This window comes from Hippocampus comes, unplaced genomic scaffold (assembly GCF_001891065.2).
Source record: "Hippocampus comes isolate QL1 unplaced genomic scaffold, H_comes_QL1_v1.1 scaffold397, whole genome shotgun sequence".
NCBI classification, from domain to species: Eukaryota; Metazoa; Chordata; class Actinopteri; order Syngnathiformes; family Syngnathidae; genus Hippocampus; species Hippocampus comes.
The window spans coordinates 328,414-356,072 of record NW_017804968.1 but is presented as its reverse complement, the minus strand read 5'-3'; the positions used below and the strand labels follow the sequence as shown (position 1 = coordinate 356,072).

Here is a 27,659-nt window from a genome sequence, read left to right as displayed (position 1 = left end):
TTTTTTTTAACTGAGGTATCTATTAGCTTTAGCGTCGAGTGTGAACACAGCCACTCTTTACTGCGGGTTAGTCCCCAGTTCCACGCTTGACCACACTGTGACATTGCATCCATACTTGCATATACCGCAGACAGAAGCTTCCCTTTGTCCGCCGAGCGATCCAAATTCGAGTCGGGACGGGCGAGCGCAGCGTTGCGGAAAGCCCTCCAGCGCGGGCATCCATTCATTTGGGATGACCGAAACGAGGCGAGAAGGGAAGGGAGGCGGAGCTGAGACAGACTGGGCCTCCGCCAGACAGCGGTGAGTCAGTCTGTGGGTTGCGCTGTCGGGGATGCGAGCGAGAGGAAAGGAAGAAATCCTGCCGAGTCACTGTGGCGTAGGATGCTCCAGTCAGCCCGTGGCCTGGCAGAAAGCCACTGCAGATGTCGACGTCGCCATGGACGCAGGCTGATATGATGGGAGATAATAAGGGACGGACATTAGGGTCAGCGCACACGGATAAAGCCGGCTTTTTCTCATTTGGGAGGACTTTTTTTCCACAAAACCTCTTTCGCAGTGGAAGATGGTATTGCAGGCGTCCACTCAGAATCCCAAAACTTGCATGATAGCTTCATGAAGACTTGGCCATAGCTGTGAATGTGCATTGAATGTGTTTGTCGAGTGTCTATAATAAGTCTACACACCCCTGTTGAAATGCCAGGTTTTGTGAGGTTAATAAAAAAATAAATGAGACCACGATTAATTCATTTCAAAACATTTCCACCTTTTAAAGTGCCTCTGATGAGCCCCAAATTCATTTCAAATGTACTAGTCAGATGCTACTCAAAAATAGTCCATTCGACTCAGTTGTTGCGGCAATATTTTCAGTTTCGCTGGAATAAACTAAAACAATCCGTGTCGTATACTCTTGCACTGAAGCGACTTTCAAAGTTTCCCCTTTAAACAACGTTCCCAAGCTCTGCTTAGTTCGATAGAATATTTGATTTACTTGTACAGTGCGTCATTTTCACACTTGCTCTCATTCTTGGGAGGTTTTGCATGGGGTGTACACAATCTGTCATCTCATTAGATTCTTCTGAACTGAAACCCTGCGAGGGGATTTGGGCTCAGCAGCATCTCCGGATTAAGGCGCTCCTCTGGGCTAGGGATTTGCCACATGAACTTCTGTGCTACTACTTTACCCTTACGGTTACTGATATCCAGACTGGCACTGTGCCTGAAAATACGCAGGAAGTCTACCATGCCACAATCACTTTTCTTTTTTTTTTTTTTTTTTGTGGGTCTCCTCATAAGACATGCTTACGAAATTTCATGTTGCTAAGTGAAACTGCCTGACCTTGAGAAACTGATTTTCAAGTGGACACAATAATTACAAAAGGCCTTCGCACTGGGCCTGATTACAAAACACAATTGCCTCGTTGGCCTTTCAGTCCGTTCTAACTCACGGCAATTAAGGTCAAGCTTCCAAACTGCTGACACACTCGCTAACTTGGCATGCGCCGCACCGGCCCTCGGTGGGTCATCCATCAAACAAACCTGAGCCGTTGGAAATGATGACAATTAACGCGCCATGAGCCAACCCCCCCCCCCCCCCCCCCTCTCTCTTTGTCACGTGACGTGGTGGCACAGTTGTGTTTGCGGCAGGCGCTTGCCATCTCCCAGCGAGCCTGCAAGCTGCCAACTGGCCGTTTTGTGTGTCTGTGCTTGTGTGTGCGTGTCTTGCCCACTCCAAACAATGGATGGATTGACAGCACTGGCGTGAAAACAGGAAACCAGAGCATTCATAGATGCTCCCATCCCCATAAATCAAGAAAGAAAATGCTAATGTTCTCCGTTAGAAGGAAGGAACGACAGTCAAGTCATCTGATTTGTGATATTTTTCCGATCCACGTACAATGAGCATTAATTATTCAACCATTTTTAAACTTTAACACTACCATAGGTAAGGTAAATACTGCCTTTTTCAAAGAATTTACAAATAAACGTTCCCGTGGGCTGGTTTTGTCTTTACAATATAAAAAAGCATCAACCCTGAAATATTATGGGATCCAGATGAGCAAGGTCGCACATTATTATTCCTGGGACGGTCTGGAGGTGTAACGGGAAGATGGATGAAAGAGCAAAATGATGAAAAAGGATGAGAAGATGAACGGATCACCACAGTTGATGAGGACAGAAGGGTTCGTAGCCTCTCATTACGCTCCCAGTCTGGGAGGAGACTCGAAACCGATGGCTGGCTCAAGAATCTTTGCGGTGTTACGGTGCGATTTGTCAGCATTGTCCGTCTTTTTGTCCCGTAACACTTTTTGTGTGTTTTTCCTTTGGCAGGATCACCTTCTGCCACCTGCCTTTCCAGAGTAAGTGGCTGTACATCGGCACCGAACGGGGAAACATCCACATCGTCAACGTGGAATCGTTCATGCTCTCAGGCTACGTCATCATGTGGAACAAAGCCATTGAACTGTGAGTGTTAGCTACGTCCGCTAGCCTGTCTGGCCAGTTGTAGTCAAACGGAATCCATACACATCTGACCAGTAAACATCGGTCTTACCATTCACATACAAGCCTCTATTTGCACCATTTACAAATACACTCTGTAAAATAACTGTCTGGCATTCACATACACAGATAATGTCATCTGTCCATTCACATCAAAGATAGGCTAACAAATAGCATCCATGTGGCGGTGTCGGCATGCTTCAGGCAATGGATATTTGGCATTTAGTGCAGTAACACATGAATACACAAAATATAGAAATATTCCCAGGTATATATTCTTTATCCTCTGTGAAAAGCAACTAACTTGACTCCAGGTTACGGAATAACTTTACTGCCGCGCCAGTGCCCAAGTTGTACACACCAGAAGGAGCCATCAATTAATCATGTTGCACAAACTGTATCATTCTTAATATTGCATTTCATAAGGCTGTGACCGTGTTTTTATGAAGTAGGCGTCCAATATTATCGAGTTCAATTTTTGTTTATTTAAAAAAAAAAAAAAACACATTGCAAACTTTTTGGGGGAGTGCAGGTGTTTTGGCAGTGCAAAAACAACGGCACAATATTTGGAGTAAGTACGGATCAATACGTGAACTCAATAGGAGACAGTCATATTGCCACCGTGGCAACACGTGGCCTATCGACTCATCTAAGTGCTACCAGGGATGCTGCGTATTCACTATTTTACATTTTCGAGATGTTATTGTTGAAATGGAATTTTAGATCAGCAAAAAAAAAAATATATATATATATATATATATATATATATATATAAAAAGACTCTCACTGGTAGGTAGCCAAATGTTTCCTATAGCGCCTTCAATGAATCTGTCAGCTTGACAGGCTCCATTTTATTTCCCTGCTGTAGAGGCTTAAATTATTCAACGGAGCGTTTTGCTTCACAGATTCCCCCCTCCTGTGCGCGCGTGTCTGCGTGTGCGAGAGCGAGTGCGTGTGCACCGCGAGGGACTAGCAGAAGAGGTTTGGAACAGGTGTCCGCCAAGATCACTGTACGCTATACGCAGACGTCTGAGCTGCGGGGGAGACGAGACGAGGCGTGAGTTGAGCAGGGAAGCACAGGGGGGGGTGGGTATGTTGGTGGGCGGTGGGGTTGTGGTTTTAGGAGCGGTAGGACATGCACGCAGGAGAGGGCGGATAGAGGAAGGTGAGGGCTTGCGGTGATAAGAGCTTTTGCCGTTACGGGGGGAGTGGTCGAAGATAGATACGAATAATGAGATAGAAAGGGGCGATAAGGGCTGCTGGACATGCAGTAACTTTGACTTCTCTCTGACAAATTGCTTTTTAACGGCAGGAATGGTGTTCAATATGCATGCGTCATTACGATTACATTAGAATGTACTCAGGGCTATAGCCGGGCCGACGCTTGTTGGAAGTCCGCTGACAAAAGAAGATGAGTTTAAAAGTTGCATGACTCACCCAAAAAATTCCAGACACGGTACGAACCTCGGATGGTGGCAGTGAACTCCTGGTGAGAAAATCTTGTCAAACTGCATGTGAAAAAAAGGAATATTTAAAACAAACACATACCTTTGCCTTTAAGTCTGCTAGCTCAATGCTAACACATCATGGAGAACATCATAGACAGGCTAATGAATAGCATCTTTGTGGCGGTGTAACAACACTTTAAGTAATGGTTATTTTAACAAAGCAACACAGAGTGACAGTACTCACAGGCATATATTCTTTATCTTCTACAAAGAATTACAAATATTACTGTTGCGTATTGGGTCACTTTAAATAGCTGCGTGAAACTCCTCTTTATCTGTCTGACTGTTTTATTAGTTAGAGCAGCACAAAGACATCCAGAAGGGCTCAGGGTAGCATTGTTCAGCTTTGGCTTGAGGCAATGAGACTCTTGACTCTTGTGTACGCTCACATTGCTGCGGTCTTAAAGTGTTTGCCTGTGTGTGTTTGTGGACTTGATTCAAGATGATGGTCAGCGGGCACAGAAGTGGGCCAGGAGTGGCAAAAACATTCAGAGCGTAGCATGACACACATTGCACATGAGCGCCTTGGCTTGGGGCTCCAGCTCCTCTTTCCTTTTTCATTTTCGACCGCGCTCACACTCACCAACCTGAAGCGTGTGCAGATTAACGACACTGCTCTTGCTATAATGTTCTTTTCAATCACACGGACAGGTGATGTAATATTGCAGTGCCGGGCATTTTGTACACAAATTACACACATCGGTCCGTTCATTCATATGCTCATTTGTATGCCCATTCACATCAATAGTTTTTGCCCACAAATTAGCAATTTGTGGGCATCTACATTGTCGCTAGCATTCAATGGATTTTTTTTCCCTCCTTGTCATTTCTAGGGCTCTGTTGACTCCAGATATGGCAGTTGTATGTTAAAAAAAGCACGTCTCCCATTTTAGGAAAAGCCACACAGTGACGTGGTGAACATCTGCGGTAGCTGCCGGGCTGATGACATCAAAAGCCCCCAACGACAACAGCTTGTTTGCGACATGGTTGTTTCATGTGCAGTTTGTGGCCTCATGTCACCTCGTGTTTGATTTAATATTACATAAAGCTCATTTCTGGAGCTAATTTATTCGGCATTGTTAAAGATTGACAAATGCAGTGTTTGGCTACTACGTTGGTCAAGCATTTCTTGCATTTTCGCAGAGCACAATTCAAAGTGCTTCACAGCTACATACGGTACAAGGGGGCACTCAATCCAGAATCCATGAAAAATAATTATTTATTGAAACAAATCACTGTACCAAAAGGGATTTCATCTGTGAAACCCCGTGACGTTAAAACTAAGAACATCGAAAACCTTAGAACAAGAGAAAATAAACCACACGGCACAGGCCAACGAGTTGCATTTGTAATTCACCGAGAGGCTAATTGATTGTTATGGGTGTGTGTTTCACAAAGTGGGTGTTAAGAAGTGCGTTAATTGCTGGGCTGCGTGTGTCTGCGTGTGTATGCAGCATGTGTGTGAAGGCGGCGAATTGAGACAAGATGAAGCAAAAAAAAAAAGAAAAAGAAAGAAAGCTGCAGCTTCAGTAATAATAAGCCTCCAATCATCCGGCACCATCAGCCTAAATATAGCTGCCGCTGAATGATGCTTGCTTCTCATACACAACTGTACACGCTTTGCACCTTGTGGTCCTTCATTTCAAAGATTCCAGTGCTCTTATTATGAATGCTGATGCTTGTGTCGTGACGTGAAAGTCTAAAAAGTGACAAAAACTGGTGCTATAACTGTCACTTGATGGTATAAAAGAGCAGAAGTCACCCGATTCTTACTATATCAAATTTTGAGTGCCATCTCTCACATCATCTGCCGCAATTACGACACAGCAGCTAGCTAGCTAGCTAGCCTACACCCCGAAAAAACATCGCGCCTTTGGATTGACCACTGGCGTGTCCACTTGAGGGCGCCTCATTGTCAGCTGTGAGTATGACTATGTCATGGTGAGAAAGGTAGAAGAGCCTGGAATGGCAATTGTGGAATAAAATCTGACTTGTCATCCAGCTTGTGAACTGGAGTTTTGATTTTGGTTGCCCCATTAGAGCGCCTCGTTGTGACAACCCAGTAGGATATATTTCAGCCGTGGAGGATTAAAGTGGATTTAAAGGGGGTTTATTTTTTATGGTTCAAATATGGAATTATGTGAACCCGCATCCATTTTTCAGATTGTAGTCGGGTATTTCACTGACGGTTGAGTGGGGCATTCAACAGACACGCCGAACGCGAGATTTAATTGTGGCGTATAAAAACTACGATCACACAAGAATACTCCCTCTTCAATGTTTTCTCAGCATCCGTTTTTCAAAACAAAGTTCATCCACTGACCTCATGAGTGTCAGATTCATACGGCCGTAAATGACAATACAGTCTCTTTATCCTCTTGTACACAGTGTCCCGACTGTTCATTTTCAAGGGTATCCTTGCCCAGGCCGTGCGGCATTTGGCCAACGTGTTAGACTTTTAGTAGTCACTGACCTTCTCTCGTGACCCTCATCCGTCATTGTGGCATCCGAAGGGGGCGCAGGTTTAGTTGGCTTGTACAAAAAAAAAGTCTGTCTGGGCTGCAGGGTGAAGTACAAACAGAGGAGTCTTTTTTTTTTTCTTTTTCTGATGTTCCAATGGTAACATCTTCACAGAAACATCCATCACAAGTTTGAACAGTCAGAGAGGCTGATTGACAGCTCGGGCTTCACCAGCACATTTCCTCCGTGGATTTTCAGACGCACCCTCGCCTGCGTTGACCTCAGCCGCTCCAGTGTGAAGAGACCCGAGTCAATTACCAGATGGAGACATTTGTCGCTCACTACTTCTTTCTCTCTTGTGTCTCCCCGAAGGTCGTCCAAGGCTCACCCTGGACCAGTCGTCCACATCAGTGACAACCCCATGGATGAGGGAAAGGTAAAGGACACTATTAAATCCCACTTAGCACCCCAGAGATTGAAATGGTAGCGATAATATATTTCAAATAGTTTTTTTTTCCCTTGAGAAAGAATGGAAAGGCAAAATTTTGCATTCATTTAATCAAAGCAGTCAAGATTTGAGCTTCCGTATTTTCTTCCCATCCACTGAAAGGTTGACTGCAGTTAAATGTTTGACATCATTCTCGAGGATAAAGTTGAGGCTTTTAAACGTTTAATCGCAGATGCTGGTCTTGTGTTGGATGATTCACCGATTTCATCAGCACGACTTGGAAGCGCATCAATTAAATGAAAACGTATTCCATTATTCCACTCGAGAGCTTTGAATCAGCCGAGACTGCAGTTTAGACAAAACACTAATTGTGGCTGAGTCTTGAGAGTCATTTTTCTTCTGCGTCGCTTAGCTAGGTTCAGCTGACTAGCGATAGACATCATAATTGAGTGCGAAGGACTTGGTCAATTGTGCGGAATTGATTGGTGATGTCACGACGCCATCCCGACTATTAGGGCTTAACGGTTTAGAAAAATAAAAACGGAGAAAATCGATGTCCTTGGAAATTTGAGTTGAGTTTTGTTGGACATTTTTGGTTCATCTTTTGTGAATGCTAAAATTAATGAATAGCAAATAATTAAATTATTTCTGAGAAGAGACGGCATATCCCGCTCGGCAACTCGTTTTCTTCATATAAAGATGTTGTTGTTATTGTCCCTTGTGTAGGCGACATTCTTTCCCAAGCCTATATTACGTGGCACATGAATGTCAAATGCATCACACCCCCCACCCCCCGACACACACACACACTTTCCCCCCTTTAATATCTTCACCCTCTCCGTCTGTCATCTCCACCCGTCTCCTGGACTGCTGTTTCCTCTCTCAGCTGATAATTGGATTTGAGTCCGGGATCGTGGTCCTGTGGGATCTCAAATCAAAGAAGGCCGACTATCGCTACACTTATGATGAGGTAGGCAAACCTTGATTTCTCACCTTCCTTCCGGTATCTTTTAATGCTGGCTGGAATTGAAATTACCTATTCATGAACAAATAAGACGTGCGATGGTTTACCCCGACAGCAGCTCGCTTTCGGAAAATAAATAAGCGCCTCAATATCTGTAAAAGTGATGATTGTACCAAAGAAAAAAAAGAAGCCCCTTGTTTCATCTCGGAAGGGTAGAAATTCTATTTAATAATGGATTTTCAAAATGAAGTTAAAGCAATTTTGGAACATTAATCTGCGAGCAACTCCATTTTCATTTCTGTTAAAAAAAGAAAAAACAATCAATTAATACGGAATATTTTAAGGTCTACCAAGTAGTTTATAGATTAGTTTTATTTACCTAAAGATTACAATAATGAAAAATAATATCAGATGTAGTTTCTTGAGATAATTAGTCCCGTAAACAACGCTTGCAACGCTAAACATTCTCATCTCAAATCGATTTTCCCCAGTGAAGTGAACGGAAATTGTCATTAATCTGTTCCAGTTTCCTTTGTTTTTTTTAAAAAAATGTATTTATTTTTTTCTTGTTACTTTTTTTAATCAAGGAAAAAAGCACTTCGCTATTGCACTTATATACGGTAAGAACAAAATTAAATGGAACATTGAGAATCAAACACTGCGTGTGATGATTAATTCATTGTGACTCCCTATGCTAAGTGCAACATGGCCGCCAGATACAAACAAAGAAGACTTTGACAACTGCTTTTAGTGAATCAGTCAACTGCAGTAATATTGATCTTTTTTTTCATGGAGGTGAAAGAAGCAAGCTAACAGGAGGCAACGTTGTGTGGTAGTTTAAAATGCACATCGTGTCCTTCTCTTTGTTTGATGTTTAGTTTGACAGTAAAGTTCAACCGAAAATGGCATTTAACAGATTGAAGGCTGTTTTGGGAAATTTTGTTGGCCATCTACCAACCAGCAGCTTGTGAAGCAAGCTGAGTTAAAGTTTCCTGGTGATGCTTGATGAGAAGGAGAACATACTGTCTGCTATGTTAGCTTGTAGCCCCTAGCTAGCAGGTACTTTTTCCACCCTTCGGGGAAAAAAGTATGCATATTTCAGTGATGTACCTGCGACTAATTGAGACATTTATTTATTGCCGGTAGTTTATATCAGGGCACACTGGTGTAGTTTTCTCCAGAGTGAGGTTCGCAGCTTGCATATCGATGTCATAACATGGTTTTGGAGGCCGAAACTTTCCAGTGCACTCAGCCTCTCCCGTCGTCGTGTTTCCCGGCGGGCGGCGCAGGAGAGGCTCTATAAATAAAAGAAAACACAATAAAACAGAGCCAGTGTCATGATGCCCCGTGGACTTGTGTCAGACCTTATTGGCTTGCTTGCAAAATTGTATTCCTACTCAGGCATTTGCAATATTTGTCGGTTATGTTGCTTCAGCCAAGTGCAAGCAAGGAAAGGGGAGGTTGCGTTTTCATTTTATTTATTTGGTTGGGTGGTTTGTGTGCAGGATTACCCCCAAAAATATTTTTCGGGCGGGAAAAGGAAATATGTGGTTTGGGCCAAAGAGCACACTATTGTACTTTTAAAGTGTGACAGCTTTGAAAGGTTGATAAAATATCCATCAAGTGATTCCAAGAGGCTCCTCAGAGGAGCTGTAACAAAGAATCCCAGAAAACATGAACCCGCACATGTTCATATGTCATATTAACAATGTGTTTAATTGTTGCACGGTATTTTTTCATCAATGTAGTCGCTCGCTCAGAGGACTTTCTATGACGTGAAATGGCCCCTGATAGGAAACAGGTTCCGCACTTTCTGCCGTTGAGGAATCGAAATTATTGAATGAGAGACATCTCGATTTCGACGAAGAGGGAGTGATCATCATCATCATCATCATCATCATGGCAGGGAGAATCATACTCTGCTAATAGTGGAAACAGCAGCAGACATCTCAGATGAGCCATCAGCTATGAATAGTTTTAAGTGTGTCTGGATCATCAGAATCGTGTATTCAGGGGAAAAGAGAATCCCTTCAAACCAAGTCTTCAAAGCAAACACTGGTCGAGTGGAAAGCTTCTATTGTATGTTGTTGGTAATTACGCGCAGCTTTAGCCGCCCTCGTTAATTTGGTCCGCAGCCTCGTCCACAACGGTAACAGAGGAAAGGTCATTGAGCAATCAAAGCCGCGATGCAATGCCGCAGCGATGCGCCGCCGCGATACGCCGCCATTGTCCTCGGCGTCCTTGCGTGGGCAACAAATGGAAGTTTTCAAACAGCGCATTGCATTGAGGTGCGGCGGCGTGGGGAATAACCTCCGGACATTACACGAGAGCAGCGAGAGCGATGAGTTCGGAGGCGAGGAAAACTGCAAAAGGACTTGATTTGGTTTGGGATTTGTTTTTTTTTTTTTGTTGTTTTTTTTTCTGCCCCGGAGTCCTTTCCCACTTCGGTCTGTGGAGAGATGTCACGACAGGGGTTTAGAGAGCAGAGATAAGCTCTTTTGGGGTGGTTTCAATAAGACCACGGGAGCAGTGTGAAGATATGAGCTTATCTGAGAAGGGAGGGTGATGGCAACTGGAAATGAGGTAAATCTACTCCTTTTTTTTTTCCAATATGGTGCACAGCCAAAGAGCGGGAATGACCAGCAGATTTAGCATAATCTCATTGTCTTCAACACGTTGCTACATCCATTTTCACTGTGATTTGTTTTTTTTTTTTTTTTGCGGGGGTCAGTAACATACTCTGGGGCTAATCCGTGATCAACGTTTGGAATACGGACCGCCCGATCCACCAGTGAGAAATTATTCTCTGTCTCTTACAGTCTCTCTGAATCTTTGTTGCAACCTGCTGATCACACTGTATGACACTCTTAAGCCAGGGGGTACTCAAGACCGGTCCTTGAGAGCCCCTATCCCAGCCCCGTTTTTTGAATAAAATGGTAACAATACAAAGACAAAATGTTTGATTTTTATGAGGGGTAAATTTGTTTTACAATGAGAAAAATGTGCGTTGACGACGATAAAATGATTCATGACAAGCGAAGTGTTTCTACAAGGAATAAGTCTCGTTCCGTAATTTTATTTTTTTTAATGACACTGGCATCATAGTTTATGCTAAGAATATTTTGTTTGAGGATACTTTTGCTACATCAGGTCATGAAAAAAAAAATAAAGAGGGAAAAAAGTGACTTTTACTCTAATCAAATACAGTACAATAATAATAATGGGACACGTTAGGATTGTGTTTACAATGATCGCTTGCAAAGAGGCAATGCATTTGGGATATTTCTAAAAAGCGTTTTTCCTCTCTTTTTTTTTTTTTTTTGTGCGAACACAACATTGTTGTGTGATTCCCGTTGACTTCTGCGCTGATCTGATCCCAAAACACGTGTTCCAACAGCAGTTCATTCATGCATTCATTCCGGACTCTTAAATGTCACCATCATAAAACCTTGATGAACTGCACAGACAATTGATGAACTGCACAGACAATGTTGCAATTAACATTTTTAACGAACAGCCATACAAATCCAAATAGAAGCTAATCACTCTGTAATGAAACCGGAATCCAGTCAAAGGGCTCACCAATTTTTTTTTTTTTTTTTTTTTCCACGAAGCATTCCATACAATCATTTCCTTTTTCTTATCCTGTGTCATCGTGCGGAACTACTGACAGCCTCGGTTTCCACCTGTTGTTTCGTAGGCAATCCACTCAGTTGCCTGGCATCACGAGGGCAAGCAGTTCGTGTGCAGTCACTCAGACGGGACGCTGACCATATGGAACGTGAGAGGCCAGGGCAAGCCCATACAGACAATCACCCCCCACGGTAAGCACTCGCATGCTCATCCCATCATCAAACTTCTTCTGACTCGTCTTCAGTGTCTTCTTCTGATTCTTCTTTCTAAACTTCTTCTTCTTCTGAATCTTCTTACTTTTTTATCGTGCCGCATTCTACCTCGCGCCTGCTTTTTAGCCCCCAGAGCACTTTTGACACGTTCAAGGGCCTACAAGAAGCTGACGCTCGGTGTGTTGTGGAAAGGATTTTAGCCCTGTGTTGTTTTTTTTTTTATAATTTCTCGTCTGACGCTGGTTGTATAATTACTTTGGTATTTAATGCGCAATTATGCAAATTCCTTTGATGGGTTTAAGCCAGGCTTAGACATTCTTTAATTTTGACTCACTGTAGAAGTAGTTTGGAAACACGAGGTTTTATTGACTATTGTTATTATTATTACGACCTTTTAATCACTTCGGTAATTAACATTTCTTCACTCGTGTTTTTTTTTTTCATTCAATTAGTATGTGGCGTGATTTGGATAAACAAGAGCATCGGATGGCATAAACTGAAGTTTTTTTTTTTTTTTTTTTTGCTGTTCTGTTTCAGGCAAACAGCCAAAGGATGGGAAGAAGCCAGAGCCTTGTAAACCCATTCTCAAAGTGGAATACAAAACTACCAGGATTGGGTAAGCGGCGGCGTTTGGTTTGAATTCATTATCCGTTTTTATCTGAATTTTTTTTTTTTTTTTTTTGTCGAGTGGTTTCGCAGAAAATTCTGCAATTTTATGAGACCAAATTCATATTTGACGAATAGTGGGTACACTTTTCCTTGGAAGAAAAAATATTGTATATAATTATTACACTGTATCTTTTTTCCCAAAATTGACAACATTTACAGTCTCAATAATTTATAACTACTTGACTTTATAAACGTCAGGAACAGAGGCTGACTTTGCAGAAGCCGTAAGAAATGGAAAAAAAAAAGAACGTAACACGCCGAGAACTCTGTTTCAGCAAATTCACGTGAGAGATTGTCTTTTATGCTGCTGTTTTGGTTAGCAAACAGGGTTCACTTGGGCTCACCTCTTAACTGTTTCATATTGGTCTATAAATTGAGATATGTTTATTTTTCTTGGTTTGCGTTTCCCCAGGGAGCCCTTCATCATCCTGTCCGGCGGTCTGTCCTACGACACGGCGGGCCGGCGGCCGTGCCTGACGGTCATGCACGGCAAGAGCACGGCCGTCCTGGAGATGGACTACCCTATCGTAGACTTCCTCACCCTGTGCGAGACGCCGTACCCCAATGGTGAGTCGGCGCGTTGCTCCTGCCGCTTCGATGCCGCTTTCCACGTCTGTTCTTTAATTACGCTGGCGCCGCTGTAATAAATCTGAAATTTCCCAAGGGGACGTATGGAAATTGCATCCTCACGTCGTCTTCGTTTGCGCACAATATCCCCGGCGTCTGAATGGAATTAGCATATTTTCCACATGTTGAGGAGCTGAAACAAGTGGATGTGAATGCAGCGTAATCTGCCGCGGAAGAGCCTTCATTTGGCACACACACACACAGCTGCGGGACGGATTAACCGGCGCATTATGTAACAGCGGCGACTTCATTATGTCACTGGCAGCCAGCTGATCTCATCTGGTAATAGACATCACTGAGGATTATTCCATTGTATGCATCTGTGTGTCTGACTGCCGCCTTGACTGATGTGCTCAAGTGTGGAGAAGACAAAAATGTACCAGAAGAGACAATCAACCGAAGATTATGCTTTTTTTTTTCCACCCTTTTGCACAAATGTTTCGAGTGAGACCTCGGCTATAACTCATAAGCTTGCGTATGATATCACTGTGGGGAACCAAATAGGTCTGTTCACACAATTTGTGAAACAAAGCGTCCTGCTAAGTTGTTTTTTCCTCACTCCCATTTGAATTTGATTGTTAAATCGACACATAAAACAAGACAAGTTCATTAGCTTGATGCTAATGTATAATGTGAAACACCATTGACCGGCTAAAGGAAATTAGCCTTAATGTTATTCGAAATCTTCAAACATTCTGTGATCACTTGTAACCAAAAACAGACTTAGAACACCAAGGTGCTGATTTCTTTCGTTAACCCATCGATGGTATTTTCCATTGTTAGTTAGCATTAAGCTAAACGGGTTTGTGAACTGAAGCTAACTTCAAACATTCTGTGATCACTTGTAACCAAAAACAGTTGAACACCAAGGTGCTAATGTCATTTCTTAACCCATCAATGGTATTTTCCATTGTTAGTTAGCATTAAGCTGAACGGGTTTGTGAACTGAAGCTAAAAATGTGGCTGGAATTCTCTTTGTCGTATGTTTAATTTGACATTGAACTTAAGCAGTAGCGATGAAGACCTGAAAGCCACTTTTATTATTTGTTTTTTTCAAGAATTGTGTCATTTTGGATCTTACAGACTTTCAGGAACCATACGCTGTGGTGGTCCTTCTGGAGAAGGACTTAGTGGTGATCGACCTTGCACAAAACGGGTGAGTGCTTCCCCCAACGGAACATACACAACAGAGGCATTCCGACTGAAGGGACGTGCTGTCGCTTCTCTCGAACAGTTACCCCATTTTCGAGAACCCCTACCCGCTGACCATCCACGAGTCCCCGGTGACTTGCTGCGAATACTTCGCCGATTGCCCCGTGGACCTCATACCAGCACTTTACTCGGTTGGCTCGCGACAGAAGCGTCAGGGCTACAGCAAAAAGGTACTGTGAGCATTCTGAACTGTGAAAAAAACACCAAGTCCACTCAATTTTTATGAATGATTAAACATGCCGTTGGTCGAGATTCCAGCCAAAACAGCAGAAAGCTGTTTAAGGTTTTTATTTTTTTTTTCGCGCGTATTTTGGAGGAGACACTGTTTTTTTTTAAATTCAGTTAGTTTTAAGTAGTTTTAGAGCAAATTTGTTCATTTCGATTTGTTTTGATTGTTGAAATGCTTCATTTTAGTCTATTTTTTTCTAGTTTTAGTATTATGTTTTTGGGGGGGGTGTGAGCATTCTGAACTGTGAAAAAAACACCAAGTCTACTCAATTTTTATGACTGATTAAACATGGCGTTGGTCGAGATTCCAGCCAAAACAGCAAAAAGCGATTTGTCAAGTGCAAAATAATAAAGGTCACCAAGTAATGTGTAATACAGTAAACTAAACTAAACTTTTTGACCTTCCGTCTACTGTATGTTTGTAAAGCAATATAAAATGTAAAAAAAAAACAAACATTTAAAATCAAGCCCATAAATGCTATTAACTGACAAAGATGAAAACAAAGGACATTTTCAGGATAATTATAGTTAGTTTTAGTTTCATAAACACAAGGTATCATTTTGTTTTATAAGCATGTTTGTTTATACGTAATTTCATTCATGAAAAAGTTATTTCAGTCTTATTTTATTTTTATTTTTTTTCGTTTTTTTACCTCTGATAACATTGGCCACCGCTAGTACTATTTTTTTTTCGGAGCCAAAACCTAAAATATTTTCATCATTTGAAAGCAGATCCATTATTTTATTCTTTTACTACTTTTTGTACCAACTAATAGTGACAAAAACAACAAACTGCAAAAGACAACACGATCCGGCTATTCTGATGATATTTTATCACTCTTGTCTTTCCCTCAATAGAATGACTCAGATGCAAACGAGACAACTTTTATTGTGGAAGGCAGATAAATACGCCGTTCGGTGCCAGTCAGAATAAAATGCTGAAGGCGCACCTCTTTGTCCATTAATGAGGCGGAACAGAACAATAGCATCGCGGTTGTATTTTTTTATTTGACTTGCACTGGCTGACGGTGTTATAAAGGTGACAAACAAAATGAGACAGTGCAAATCATACCTCCAGTGACATCAACGGCTTGATTAGTTGCTTCTGGTGCGAAGACCAGTGTCAGCATGCTGTTAGCATTTCATCACTTCAGCACAAGGGCATGATGTATCAGTACATAATACCCAATGACTTCATTATACTGGCTCATAATTCCTACCCTTAAACAACTTCCAGTGTCGAAGGTTAGTAGGAATCAGGCGGCTAGTTTTCTCAAATGAATTTGGCCACTAATATTTTAGCTCATCCCCGGCTCTTAAAATATCTTATTGACCTGCCGCGGCACATTTTGTATGCTTGTATTGTCACCTTGCTATGTTAGCCTTTTATCCATTCTCACTCAAAGGATATCAAAATGAAAGGAAGGAGGGGGGGGGGTGTGATTCACACCTAAAGAACACCGTGAGTCATCCCGGTGGCCTTTTTGTACGTGTCGACGTGTTGACAGCCAGTGTGGAGGCGCGCGCCACACAACATTGATTCAATGCTTCTATTGATATGTCATTGACGCTAATAGGAAGTGTGTGTTTGTTGGGTTCAAGGAGTGGCCTATCAGTGGAGGCAACTGGGGTCAAGGCACACAGAGCTACCCGGAGATCATCATCACTGGGTAAGATAACCGCGCCGCTCGTCACACTCGCACACGCACATACTGTATTCTTGTCCAGTTCGGTCTTGCAAGAGTGTGCCAGCGCTTGCGGAACGAATGTTCAGCTCCCCCAATGCACTGGGATAAATTGGCGAGGAAACAAGAACCACTGAGTGAAAAAGAAAGAAAGCAGTACAAGGAATACAATTGTCATGTCTATATATGAGCAACTTGTTCAGCACACAGAGCGCTTGTAAATAATGCATTTATTCCATGTCAGTCTTTCCCGCCAGACCGATGCGATAATATAATATACAGAATACATATATATTACGAATTAGTCAACAAAAAAAAAGGCCACTCCTTTTTTTATTTACTGTCCTCCTCTCTTTAAATTCTCACTCTTGTAGGCATGCTGATGGAACGGTGAAGTTTTGGGATGCCTCTGCAAGTGAGCTCTGTTTTTTTCTTCATTAGAAATGGAATAGTCAAGAACACATTTGAATGAGAAGAAACATTTTTGAAGGTTAAAATACGTAGATAAAATGTACTTACGTATAAAAGTAAAAATGAATGATTGATGTCCGTTATTGACAATCGTAAATACCTATGATGATAACTTGGCACAACATGGGAAAAAAAAAAACTCCACAAAATATTTGCGCTCTGCAACATCCCGCCACTGTTTTTGTGTTGTGATGTGTGCTGACACTGACCTGACTCTCTGTTTGCCTCAGTAATGCTCCAGGTGCTCTACAAGCTGAAAACGGCCAAGGTGTTTGACAGGAGCCGCTCCAAAGAGGACAAGGGCAGCGCCGAGGCGTCCGACGAGGACCCTTTCGCCATCCAGCTGATGGCCTGGTGCGCCGAGAGTCGCATGCTGTGTGTGGCCGGCGTGTCGGCCAACATCATCGTCTACCGTTTCAGTAAACTGGAGGTCACCACGGAGGTGGTTCAGGTAAGGGGAGCTGGGGTGGGTCCTTCTTGTTATTTCAAAACTATCTGCAGGGAATTCATCACATCACACACAGGCTGTGTGCAGAATGATTCACTCAATCCTAATCGTAGGCATTTTTATGGAGTGGAATATTTAGTACACTTATTGGTCAAATGAAAAATAATGTTAAGTAAACAGTACAAAATGGCTAATTCACTCTATAGGCTATATAGTGGCTAGGTAGTGATTCCCAACTCAGCCAGACACACACACACACACACACACACACGCACACACGTTGAAAGCTACCCCTTGTGGATGACAGTATGGTTGCCATGCCAACAGACGGAGCAGTGAGGAGGCAAAGCGAGATAATCATTATGATCTGCCTTGATTGCGATGTATGGGGGCGTGCTGACTCACTGTTGAGCAACTTAAAGCCAAGTGCTGTTTAATCTTGTGCGGCCTCGTGCTGGTTTTCACCGCGCCTGGCTAGTCGTCAACACGCTGTATATTTGTGCCACGTTTTTCAATCGAGAAGATGCTCACTTGTCAATCAGAAGGATGTGGGAGCGGATAGCAACGTGCTAACTTCCTGGCAGGTGATTTGGATGATTTGGATTTCGCTCGCACCTCTTTTTTTTTTTTTTTTGCTTTCTCACTTTTTGTGTTGGTAATTCGCAAGCAAACATGAAAGTTCATTTGTCGATTACTTTGCAGGTGCTTTTGCATCTCCGGACGCACATCCGCTCACCTATTCACACTCCCGCAAGAAACATGCAAAAAACCCCACCCACACACAACAGAAGGAGAAGCACAATGTCTATTGAAAAAACACAACAGAAGGAGTAGCACAATGTCTATTGAAGTGAAGTAAAAAATGTGGCAAAAGCTTTCTTTACATTCTCATAAATTAAGTCACCACTGTATGTTTCTTGAAAGAAGAGTATCCTAAATGAGATGAAATCAATTTTGTTGGGCAGCATACGGTCTATGGCCCGCTGAGCAATATACACCTTTATTACTTTTTAGCTGCTCGAGGTGCGAATGCAGTATGAACTGAACGACATTGAATCCCCTGAGGGCGGAGGTGGGGAGCACACGTCGGCGCACCCCAACCCGGGTGCTTCTCCGAGCGGGCCGCCTTCACATCCCAACACCAGCAGCAACAACTCTGATGGAAGCAACACACCTTGCCTCAAGTAAGTCATCGGGACCCCTTGGCGTCACTCCCACGTCCCTTGCCATTTATTATTTTGACTTTTTTTTTTTCCCAGGGTGCGTAGTACTCCACTAAAGCAGTCTGCTGGTTACCAGGTGGACTTGGTGGTCCAGTTGGTGTGGGTGAGCGGGGAACCACCTCAACAGATTACAAGCCTGGCACTCAATTCTTCCTACGGCCTGTAAGTCAACACATCGTGGTCAACATCAACACTCGTGTGGTGGAGATTTACCCGAGCCGTGATCAGATAATACCTCGGTGAAGCAGTAAATACAGTCGATAGCTAGCTACCTAGGTAGCTACCTATTTATTTAGCTAGCTGGAGCTCCCCTTGTTACCGTTCTTTCTCTGTGTATGTGCATTTACTTAAGGTCCACAATGAGGCGCTCTAAAGCAGCCAATTAAGCCCCGGTTGACACCACTGGCTATTATGTCATCCTTTTAAAAAAAATAGTTTATCTTCCGTCATATCTGCGTTATGTGCATGCACTCACAGCCGACAATGAGGCACTCAAGTTTTTAGATGGTGCGTTTATGGTGGTGTTTTAGTAACACCCAAAAAAGTAGGAAAACTGGAATTGTGAAAATTGATTATTGCTGTATCTCCACAACAGATTAGGAGCCGTTATTTTTAAACAAAAATCAACGTATTCAGAAACAAATATCTGAATTTACTTTGCATGATGTTTAAAAAGTCCTCATTGATATTTCCTGTTTTGTATTCTAATGAGGCATGGGGTGGCCTTGGGGATAAAATACACCGTGCCATTGGTGTGAACGAGGGATGGGGGAACCTGTACCGCTTAACATTTTCTTTGTCCATTTGTATGTGAACCTTCCTTATGCAGAGTGGTGTTTGGCAACATTAACGGTGTCGCAGTCGTGGACTATGTCCAGAAGACAGTGGTGTTGAACCTTGGGATGCTGGAGCTGTACGGCTCCAATGATCCATACCAGAGACAACCGCGCTCGCCCAGAAGGTCTCGACAGCCCTCTGGAGGTAACTTGTTTTTCATCCTTTTGTTTTGAATAAAGCAACCACATGAACTTGCTTTCAAGTCCTTTAGCTTAATGCTAACACATAATGGGAAACTCAACATGAGGGCTAATAAATCGCATGTGTGTACCAGGAATGGATATTTCAAAACAAACGATTGAGAAACACTAATAAACATAGCAATAATCACAGACATATATTCTTTATCCTCTGTGAAGAATGACTAATATTACTGCCTTGCTGAGGAGCTGACGCGCTCTTCGTGTACATTACAGCAGTCGTAAGTCAGTTTTATATTGCCCACAGGTAACCCAAGCGCAGACAACAGAAGGAGCATACATTCTATTTATATCACTACTCTATAGTCCGGAGATTGATGACGTCATATGGCACCAATACACACCAAAATAGCTAGTTTGCTGCAAATAGAAGTCTGAAGTTTTAGCAATGGGCACACTGCCACCTTGTGTTGGATCGTCAGAGTACACTTTAAGTTTGATGGATGAAGTGCTAACGTGTGCGAGTGTATACCCTTGCGGAAAACCCACGGCCACGCGCACACACACGCGTGTACAGAGCATCTGGTGTCAAGCAGTGGGCTGGCACCTGTCGCAGCTTGGCGTTCGCAAGCAGTAATCAGACGTCCAGCTGCGCTTCCCCGTGCCAACACGCTGCCGCCTGCTTGGCCTTCTGCCTCACTGGATCAGCAACACACACATAAGGATAAAGACTTTCTCGAGTACAAACAAGAACTGAATGATTTTGACAAATAATTTTGCCTTTTTTTGTTTGACCTCTTCCCTCATTATTGCGAACTCACGGAAGTGCAACGGAACTATATTGAAATGAAATAGAGGATATTTATTTAGGCCAAGGTAATGCTTCGTCACCATCTTTTGGCATCCATAGATAACCACAAGTATACTTTTTTTGTATCATGATTACTTCATCGTGGCACTTTCTGGTGTTGGCCACTGGGGGCAGTAGACAACCCTCAATGCAAACGCAAACAAAGACTTTCACAGCTACTGTGACTCAGTAAGCTGCAGTGATATTTGTTGTTTTTTGTTAAGGATGAAGAATATATGCTTGAAGCGTGATTGCTGAGTGGTGTGTTCTCTGTTTCAGGGCTGTGCGACATCAATGAGGGTTCGGCCACTTCGGAGGATCGCTGCAAGTCTCCCACTTCAGGTAACATGTCCTTTAATTTTCCAAATGCTCATGTTGGTGAAAATTGTCTGAAGATGGAGGTTCATGTTAGAAATATGCATTTTTTTTTTTTTTTTAAACTGTGGCTCACAAAACTGGAACTTAATATTTACACCGCCCCCGACCATAAAATTGCCATTCTATCCCACAAATTTAACACTCGGCTTTAATATTGCCCCGTTCAGGCTTTTTGTGACCGATTCCATTTTCGCGTGCATTTTATGTTTTCCTCCTTGAATATGCAGAGCTCAATAGACAGGAATAAATGGCTTTCATGGCTTTTGCCAAACCGTGCGATAGACTGGAACCGCGGAGATCCGGTCGAGCTCATGCAAAGCGATGAAATAATTATGGCGACAACGCCTTTTGCTGGAGAGACCGATTAAACTATTCAGAGCATTTAAGTCACACATGCACGGCGATAAACTGGGAAAAAACATCAATGCTTTATAATATTTTTTGCAAATATTTTGCCCAGATGCAAAAAAACGACATTAGATTTTAAAAAGGTTAAAAGAAGGTCAGAGAAGAAACATGGTCCAGCATTATAAAGGTCACTGTGCGGTCATCATCAAACCAAAACCTTTAATATAAAAATTAATGGAATGTGTTGTAATCCTAACTTTTCAGGCTGAGTGGTGAATGCCGCTCGTGCCTGGGAGGTGAGTTGCTTTCTGTCGACTTCTGATGATTTCGCCATATTGTTCTCAGCAGCCAGGACAGACTAAGTGGTCAACTAAAAAGGATCTGAATTGCAAAAACAAATACGAATATAAAAATTTCACCCGAAAGCCAAAAACCCTGAACCATTGTGTGAGTGGTGTAGCTTCACAAAACCCCATCGAAAAGGTCAAACTTATGTCTAACTTTCAACTTCTCCCTCCTTGAACCTCCCCAAAGTGTTGATGCCAAACAGCAATCTCCAGCAGTTCTACAATGGAGGTGGGAGAGGAGGTAAGCTTGGCCAAAGACTTTCTGAAGAGGGTATAACAAAATTCCGCATTTGTCTCCCCCCTTTGCCCGCTCGCCCAGCAACCCTCCTCTTGTCTCTGTCCTCCATGTCACCAGAGTGGAAATGGATTAGCTTGAACTAACGCTAGCTAAAGTTTGGGATCGCCTCGGTTCCCATGGTGTTTGTTGTCTCCCGCTCGGTGGCGGCTCCACGTTAGCATTGCATGCTACTTGTATGTAGCACGAGCGTCGAGCGTCTGTGACGTGTGTACCCCCTTGCGTCCTCCACACACTTATTTGTATTATTTTATATTTATCTTTATCTTTTATTTCGTTTTTATAAGGAATATTACGCATATTTTTTGTTCAACAAATGTATGACTATTAGCAGGATTTATGCACTTCCATGACTATTATCATCAGTATTGTTATTATAAATTCATTGTATATATGTATATGCTTGTAGTGGTCAAAGCACTACATCCTTTTTGTTTTTTAACCATTTCTTTAGTTGAGTGGAGCAGTGATTTTAATTTTTAAAAAATGCAAGCCCTGTGCTGTAATGAGTAGCCGATACGTTTTATTTAGTCTTTTTTTTTTTTCTTCATTGTTTTGCAATTTTGAAATTGGACCATTTCAAGCTGAATTTCACTTCCACTCACAAACACAGCAATGTATTGAGTATTATATTTAGGTGACAGCTCATTTGCACTAGCCTCGCACTTCCCTAATGTGAAGGAAATCGGCGTCGATGTTAGGCTATAAACTTCAAACCATCTGCTGCTTTAACACATGGTGTGGCAACACACACAAAACTGAGAACAATACTCACAGGTGGGTATTCTCTCTCCTCTGTGGGAGCACTGACTATTACTGGAGCTCAGATGAATGGGACAAGCCAAACGTTGCAAGAGTGACTGTAGGGGACCTTCTCTGCCTTTTCTCCTTGCTCTTAATTACGCCGCATTCCTCAGCGCTGCCTGGCATGTTGCCTTAAAAAAAAAAACAAAAAAAAACAATCTCTTAAAAATCTGCTATCGAGCTGGGGCATCTTTGCATCTGTAATACAGATTACTTGATTTGCTCTGGGCAACAAGATGGAAGCATGAGTGAGACAGCAATGGGGAATAATTGAATGATGCTGCACGTACACAAAAACAGTGTAGCTCTTGTGCACTGTGTGTTTCCATGTGTTGTCAGGGCACCCTCCCCCGGTGCATGCTGCTGCGGCATGACCACCTTGACTTGCCGATGGCTCTCGCGACTTCTTCATCCGTTGGGGCAGCGGTGTCAGCCCTCTTTTCTTTTTGTTCCCCCGTCTTCTCACGGCATGCCCGCGCTCACGGAGGGTCGCGCTCCGGGCGCTTCTGCATGGCATCGTGCGTGAGCTTGGATGTGTGTTTTTGTAAAGAGGGATGTTCTCTTTTTTCCAGCAAAGATGTCACGGAAATTAAGCTTGCCTACTGAGCTAAAGCCAGACTTGGGTAAGCCTTGACTCCGTGTATCCAAAGCAACTTGTATGACATGCAATGTAGTCTGGCCTCCAAATTGAGGCGGCTGAAATATGATGATATGTACAGTATGTGGGCACTCCCACTTATTTGATCGTGGTGGGGGTGGTCCGCTACTGCGGAAATCAGTGGCGCCAAGCTTAACTCTGCACCCTCTATAACGCTCTTCTTCTGCTTTCTATGCTGCCTTTCTACATGTGCTGTGTTTTAATAGCATCTCTGAAGAATCGGATTTATTGATCCTTATTTTTTGGACGGTGCCCTTTTATGACTGTATTTCCCGCCAGATGTGAGTTAAGACTGAGAAATGCTGATATAATATCGACTAGACCATCGGTCGGCTTTAAGTTCTTGCGAGAAGGAACACATGCGGCAAAATTACTTTGCTGAGCTTCGCTTTTATACCTGCGGTGAAAGTCAAACAAGTGCTGTGCTCTATCTGACCCCCCCGTTGTTTTCCCTCTTCTCACAACAAGATGGTCTTGTCTGACCTTATCCGATGATTTCATGAAATCTCCCCCCCAAAAATTCTCATTCCATGGGCCACCGATGAGCCGATTTGCCACCGAGCAGGTGAACGAACCCGTTGGTCTCGAAATCATCAACTGTTGTGGGACCACCCCCAGGGAATGCACCGAGCAGAGCCTTACATAGGGGGGGACTCGGCACCTCAAATTTCGAAGTGAAGAACCTTTATCAGCAGCGACAAAGTGTCCAGTTGCCACCATTGAACTTGCGGAAGAAGTAGAAACCTGCCACAATAGCAAAGGTTCACTCATGCACCAAAAAAAAAAAAAAAAAAAAAAAAATTTTTTTAAATCAAATGACTGTACTCCAAACTTTTAGCGTCTGCATTTGTCAGCTGTTCTGTCCATGTGTGCAGTGCAGGTTCTTTACTTCCCTCTGTTGTTTCCTCTCACTGTCCTCTTGTCTGTATGCCCGCCGCGGGGTGCCAACCCACTAGACCACCGGGACAATTCCTTCAGCCGCTCGCGCTCCTCCAGCGTCACCAGCATCGACAAGGAGGCCAAAGAAGCCGTCCTCTCGTTCCACTTCTGCGACAGCTACGCCCGCAAGGGGGACGGCGCCTCGGCGCCGTGCCTGTTTGTGGGCACCTCGCAGGGCACCGTGCTGGTTCTGGCCCTCACGCTGCCACCTCCTGGAGAACAGAGGCAACTGCAGCCTGTTATCCTTTCACCCACAGGTGATTGATTGCCTTTTGAGCGGGATTTACTGAATGCTGCCGTTTGCTCTTGTTAGCCCGAACAACTTGTAATTGTCGTCCCTCCCCGATATCGGTCAGGCATGTTGATTCGATTGAAGGGAAGCATCTTGCGGTTGGCTTTCCTGGACTCCGCCGGTTCCGTCTTGCCCCCCTCGTACGACCCTTGGTTCGAACCCAACATCTCGGCGGACGGCGAAGAACGGGAGAAGGTCCGCAAGCGTCGGCCCGTGTCGGTTTCGCCGTCCAGCTCGCAGGATCTTAACGAGAGCCACTACGCCGTGATGTGCTCAGAGAAGCAGGCCAAGGTCCTTTCGCTGCCCAGCCAGACGTGCATCTACAAGCACAGTATCACGGAAGCCTCCTTCGTTTTACGCGCCGACGTGGTCCAGATGAGCCTAGGCGTGTGTCTGGCCTGCTTCTGCGCAAACGGTCACATCATGGCTCTTAGGTGAGACGCATTTGAGGTAGCGGACGACGGGCAACGGAACTTAGAACGTTCTCTCTTTCTGCTCCTTTATCCAGTCTACCGGGACTGAGACCCCTCATGGATGTAAACTACCTGCCTCTAACGGACATGAGGATAGCCAGGACCTTCTGCTTCACAAACTTGGGTCAGGCCATGTACCTTTGTTCCCCCACTGAAGTCCAGAGGATCACGTACAGCCAGGACACCTGTGAGAACCTCCAGGTCAGTGAGCAAAACATGTGCAACACACAGGCCTTTTGTTTCGAAAAGATGCTAGCTTCATGACATTTCGCTCATGAAAATGATTGCATTCCACCGAGGCCCTGGGGTCACTTGGCGGTGAGTCAGGAAGGACAAGTCAAGAAAGCTTTTCGACATACTCAAAGTTTAAATCGCTTTATTAGCAATGGACATTCTTTTTTTGTAGACTGAAGTCACCTGAACCTGAGCATAGCCTTTCGGCTATTCAAAAGTGTTTGTAATTCCCAAATAAACTACATGCAGAACCCACTACATGCAGTTATATGAACAGTTTGTGCTCGTAATTGTTTCAGGAAATGCTTGGCGAATTGTTTACACCAGTGGAGACACCGGAGGCCCCCAACAGGGGCTTCTTCAAGGGGCTCTTTGGGGGTGGAGCACAGTCACTGGACAGAGAAGAGCTATGTACGTCACACAGGCGCTAACGTGTTTTTGATTGTGAGTCGTATGCTAACGCCAATTCTAACTTAGTCGGCGAAGAAGTTGCCGGACGAGCATCCCGCAGCCTGGCCCAGCACATCCCGGGCCCGGGCGGCATCGAGGGCATGAAGGGGGCAGCATCCGGCGTGGTGGGTGACCTGGCCCGCGCCCGGATAGCGCTGGACGAGCGAGGGCAGAAGCTAGGCGAGCTGGAGGAGAGGACGGCCGCCATGATGGCCAGTGCCGACTCCTTTTCCAAGCATGCCCATGAGGTAACAAATATTGCGTCTAGCTTGAATGTTAATTACCGACATGGACCCACCACCTTTTTTTTTTTTTTTCTTCTTGTCCAGATGATGCTGAAGTGCAAAGACAAAAAATGGTACCAGTTCTGATGGGCGTTCGCAATGGTTGCCTTGGTCATGATGGCGACCTGCTGCTGTTTTCCGTTCAGCCATCCTCCCCAAGCCTTTCTTCGTTCACTCGGACACCTGGGATTTTCTTCCCTTAGCACAATGTCCCATACTCTTCTTACCTCACTCTGTTGTTGAGGGGGGAGACACAGGAAGCAAGTACATTATTTCTGTGTATGTGTGCGTGTGCGTGCGCGAGTGCGAGTGTTTCCCATGTTCTTGTCCTTTTATTTATGATTCACACACGGAGTTTTCATTCTCATTTTGCCAAACCGTCCTTAGACTGATGTCAGTATTTAAACTGGACTATTAGCTCACACTTGAGAATATTGTTCAAATGTACAAAAAATATATATATATATCAAAATATGTCATGATATATACATACAAATCTAAATGTTGCAACGCTGTACTTCACTTCAGGGCGATCGCTATGGAAACAAACAGGAGAGGGACACAGGAAGTGACATCGCAGTGACGCTTCTTCTATGCAGAGAGATTTGTATTTTTTTTTTTTTTTGTCTTCGCACCTGGCTCCACTTTCAGACTCTTACATCCTTCCCAGCAACACGTATGAATTCATCCCTTTCAACTTTCTCATCACCCCCCCCCCTTGTATTTATGAGAGGTGGTTTGGTTTCATGGCTCTGTCAATATCACTGGGAAAGCTCTTATTTTTCTATGGTTGTGAAAAAGTAAGTGATATTTTTGTTAAGGCTTCCGTCTCACTTTTGGGTTCTCCTTATGAAAAGGGCTGGGAACTTCTAGGAAGGCGAGGATAAACAAGGCATAATGTCATAGACTATATCGAAACTCATCTGTTCAGCATCCCCGATTGATTGGCCTCTTTCATCTCAAGTGTACAAATGCTGCTAGGATCACTGATAACAAACACACACACACACACACACACATACAGACACCCACGCTGCAGTGTCTTTTTTTTTAATTATATGTACTCCTGTGAAAAGAATGAATACAGTCAACAACCTTTGTTTTTGTAGATTCCCGTCATTGTTTGGTGTCCGGAAAAACTGATATATCCCTCCCACTGCTCCCCCACACGCGCATCATTTGAAGGCAGATCTCACTATCAGGGCGGTTGAGTGACATGTGTGACAATCTGGAAAGTAGTACAACCATTGCGTTACATAAATACAAAGATTGCGCGAGGTCATATATTGTTTCTGATGCCAAAGACTCGCGCTAAGATGAAATTCGAATTAATCTGAACAAATGTTTTCATTTTTTTCACAAAGAAGCAATGCTGACTTTCATGTTGTCCGTCAGTAATTATATTTTCTGAACTTATAGTTTAGTTGAACTTCGGACAAAATATTATGAGAGAAAAGTTGAAATGTTATGAGAATATGTTTGTCATGTTGAGGATGGTCAGAATGTTTTGAGAAAAAAGTTGAATTATGAAGTTGGAGCCTCATGAGGAAAAAGAAATTGAGGGGTGATGTATAGTACAATAACTATTTTTGAAGGAAAAATGTAAAAATATTGCAACAGTTAATGAACCTGAAGCCGTAAAATTGTGTGACGGTAGATGTTGGAATAACACAAGTATCACGGTTTTGAAAAATGTTCATGAATACAGCCGAAATATGATGAGAACAAAAGTTGTACAGTTGAGAAGGAAGCTTAAATATAAACAAAGACGTGCATTGAGAAAGTCATAAAAATTGTAACATTGGAATAAAGTCATAATAGCGAAAAAGTTGTAGCATTAAAAATAGATATATTTTTTCCCACCAATACTTTGTAATTTTGTAATGCTCGCTTTAACTCACCAACTATGATAAGTTGACATCAAAATATGAGTCAATAGTTCTTTTTCCTTTCTTTAGTCGTTATGATGCAGAAATGATTTCAGACTAGTTCTTAGTTGCATTTTTTTTTTTAACAGATGAGTTTTGAAAGCGTAGGGCAATA

The 27,659-nt window shown here is 43.3% G+C and overlaps 1 protein-coding gene across 7 annotated transcripts in view; it reads left to right on the top strand.

The window, feature by feature from the left end:
• Nucleotides 1-26,998, top strand: part of stxbp5a (syntaxin binding protein 5a (tomosyn)) — a 52,074-nt gene extending 25,076 nt beyond the window's left edge. Inside the window, exons 6-28 of one of the 7 annotated variants that reach the window (XM_019890221.1) lie at nucleotides 2,329-2,463; nucleotides 6,840-6,903; nucleotides 7,802-7,885; nucleotides 11,580-11,703; nucleotides 12,262-12,340; nucleotides 12,806-12,960; nucleotides 14,104-14,176; nucleotides 14,255-14,402; nucleotides 16,063-16,130; nucleotides 16,520-16,560; nucleotides 16,847-17,067; nucleotides 18,079-18,248; nucleotides 18,324-18,449; nucleotides 19,117-19,268; nucleotides 20,394-20,456; nucleotides 21,375-21,428; nucleotides 22,859-22,909; nucleotides 23,901-24,140; nucleotides 24,240-24,609; nucleotides 24,684-24,849; nucleotides 25,182-25,293; nucleotides 25,360-25,580; nucleotides 25,662-26,998. In XM_019890221.1, the coding sequence (XP_019745780.1) occupies nucleotides 2,329-2,463; nucleotides 6,840-6,903; nucleotides 7,802-7,885; nucleotides 11,580-11,703; nucleotides 12,262-12,340; nucleotides 12,806-12,960; nucleotides 14,104-14,176; nucleotides 14,255-14,402; nucleotides 16,063-16,130; nucleotides 16,520-16,560; nucleotides 16,847-17,067; nucleotides 18,079-18,248; nucleotides 18,324-18,449; nucleotides 19,117-19,268; nucleotides 20,394-20,456; nucleotides 21,375-21,428; nucleotides 22,859-22,909; nucleotides 23,901-24,140; nucleotides 24,240-24,609; nucleotides 24,684-24,849; nucleotides 25,182-25,293; nucleotides 25,360-25,580; nucleotides 25,662-25,703 (2,959 nt within the window). In that variant the 3' untranslated portion in view covers nucleotides 25,704-26,998. Of the gene's footprint in view, nucleotides 1-2,328; nucleotides 2,464-3,639; nucleotides 3,989-4,900; nucleotides 6,904-7,801; nucleotides 7,886-11,579; nucleotides 11,704-12,261; nucleotides 12,341-12,805; nucleotides 12,961-14,103; nucleotides 14,177-14,254; nucleotides 14,403-16,062; nucleotides 16,131-16,519; nucleotides 16,561-16,846; nucleotides 17,068-18,078; nucleotides 18,249-18,323; nucleotides 18,450-19,116; nucleotides 19,269-20,393; nucleotides 20,457-21,374; nucleotides 21,429-22,858; nucleotides 22,910-23,858; nucleotides 24,141-24,239; nucleotides 24,610-24,683; nucleotides 24,850-25,181; nucleotides 25,294-25,359; nucleotides 25,581-25,661 lie in introns of those variants that run through there. The other 6 variants (XM_019890212.1, XM_019890243.1, XM_019890251.1 and 3 more) reach the window with 6 other exon arrangements.
• The last annotated feature ends 661 nt before the right edge of the window (nucleotides 26,999-27,659 follow it).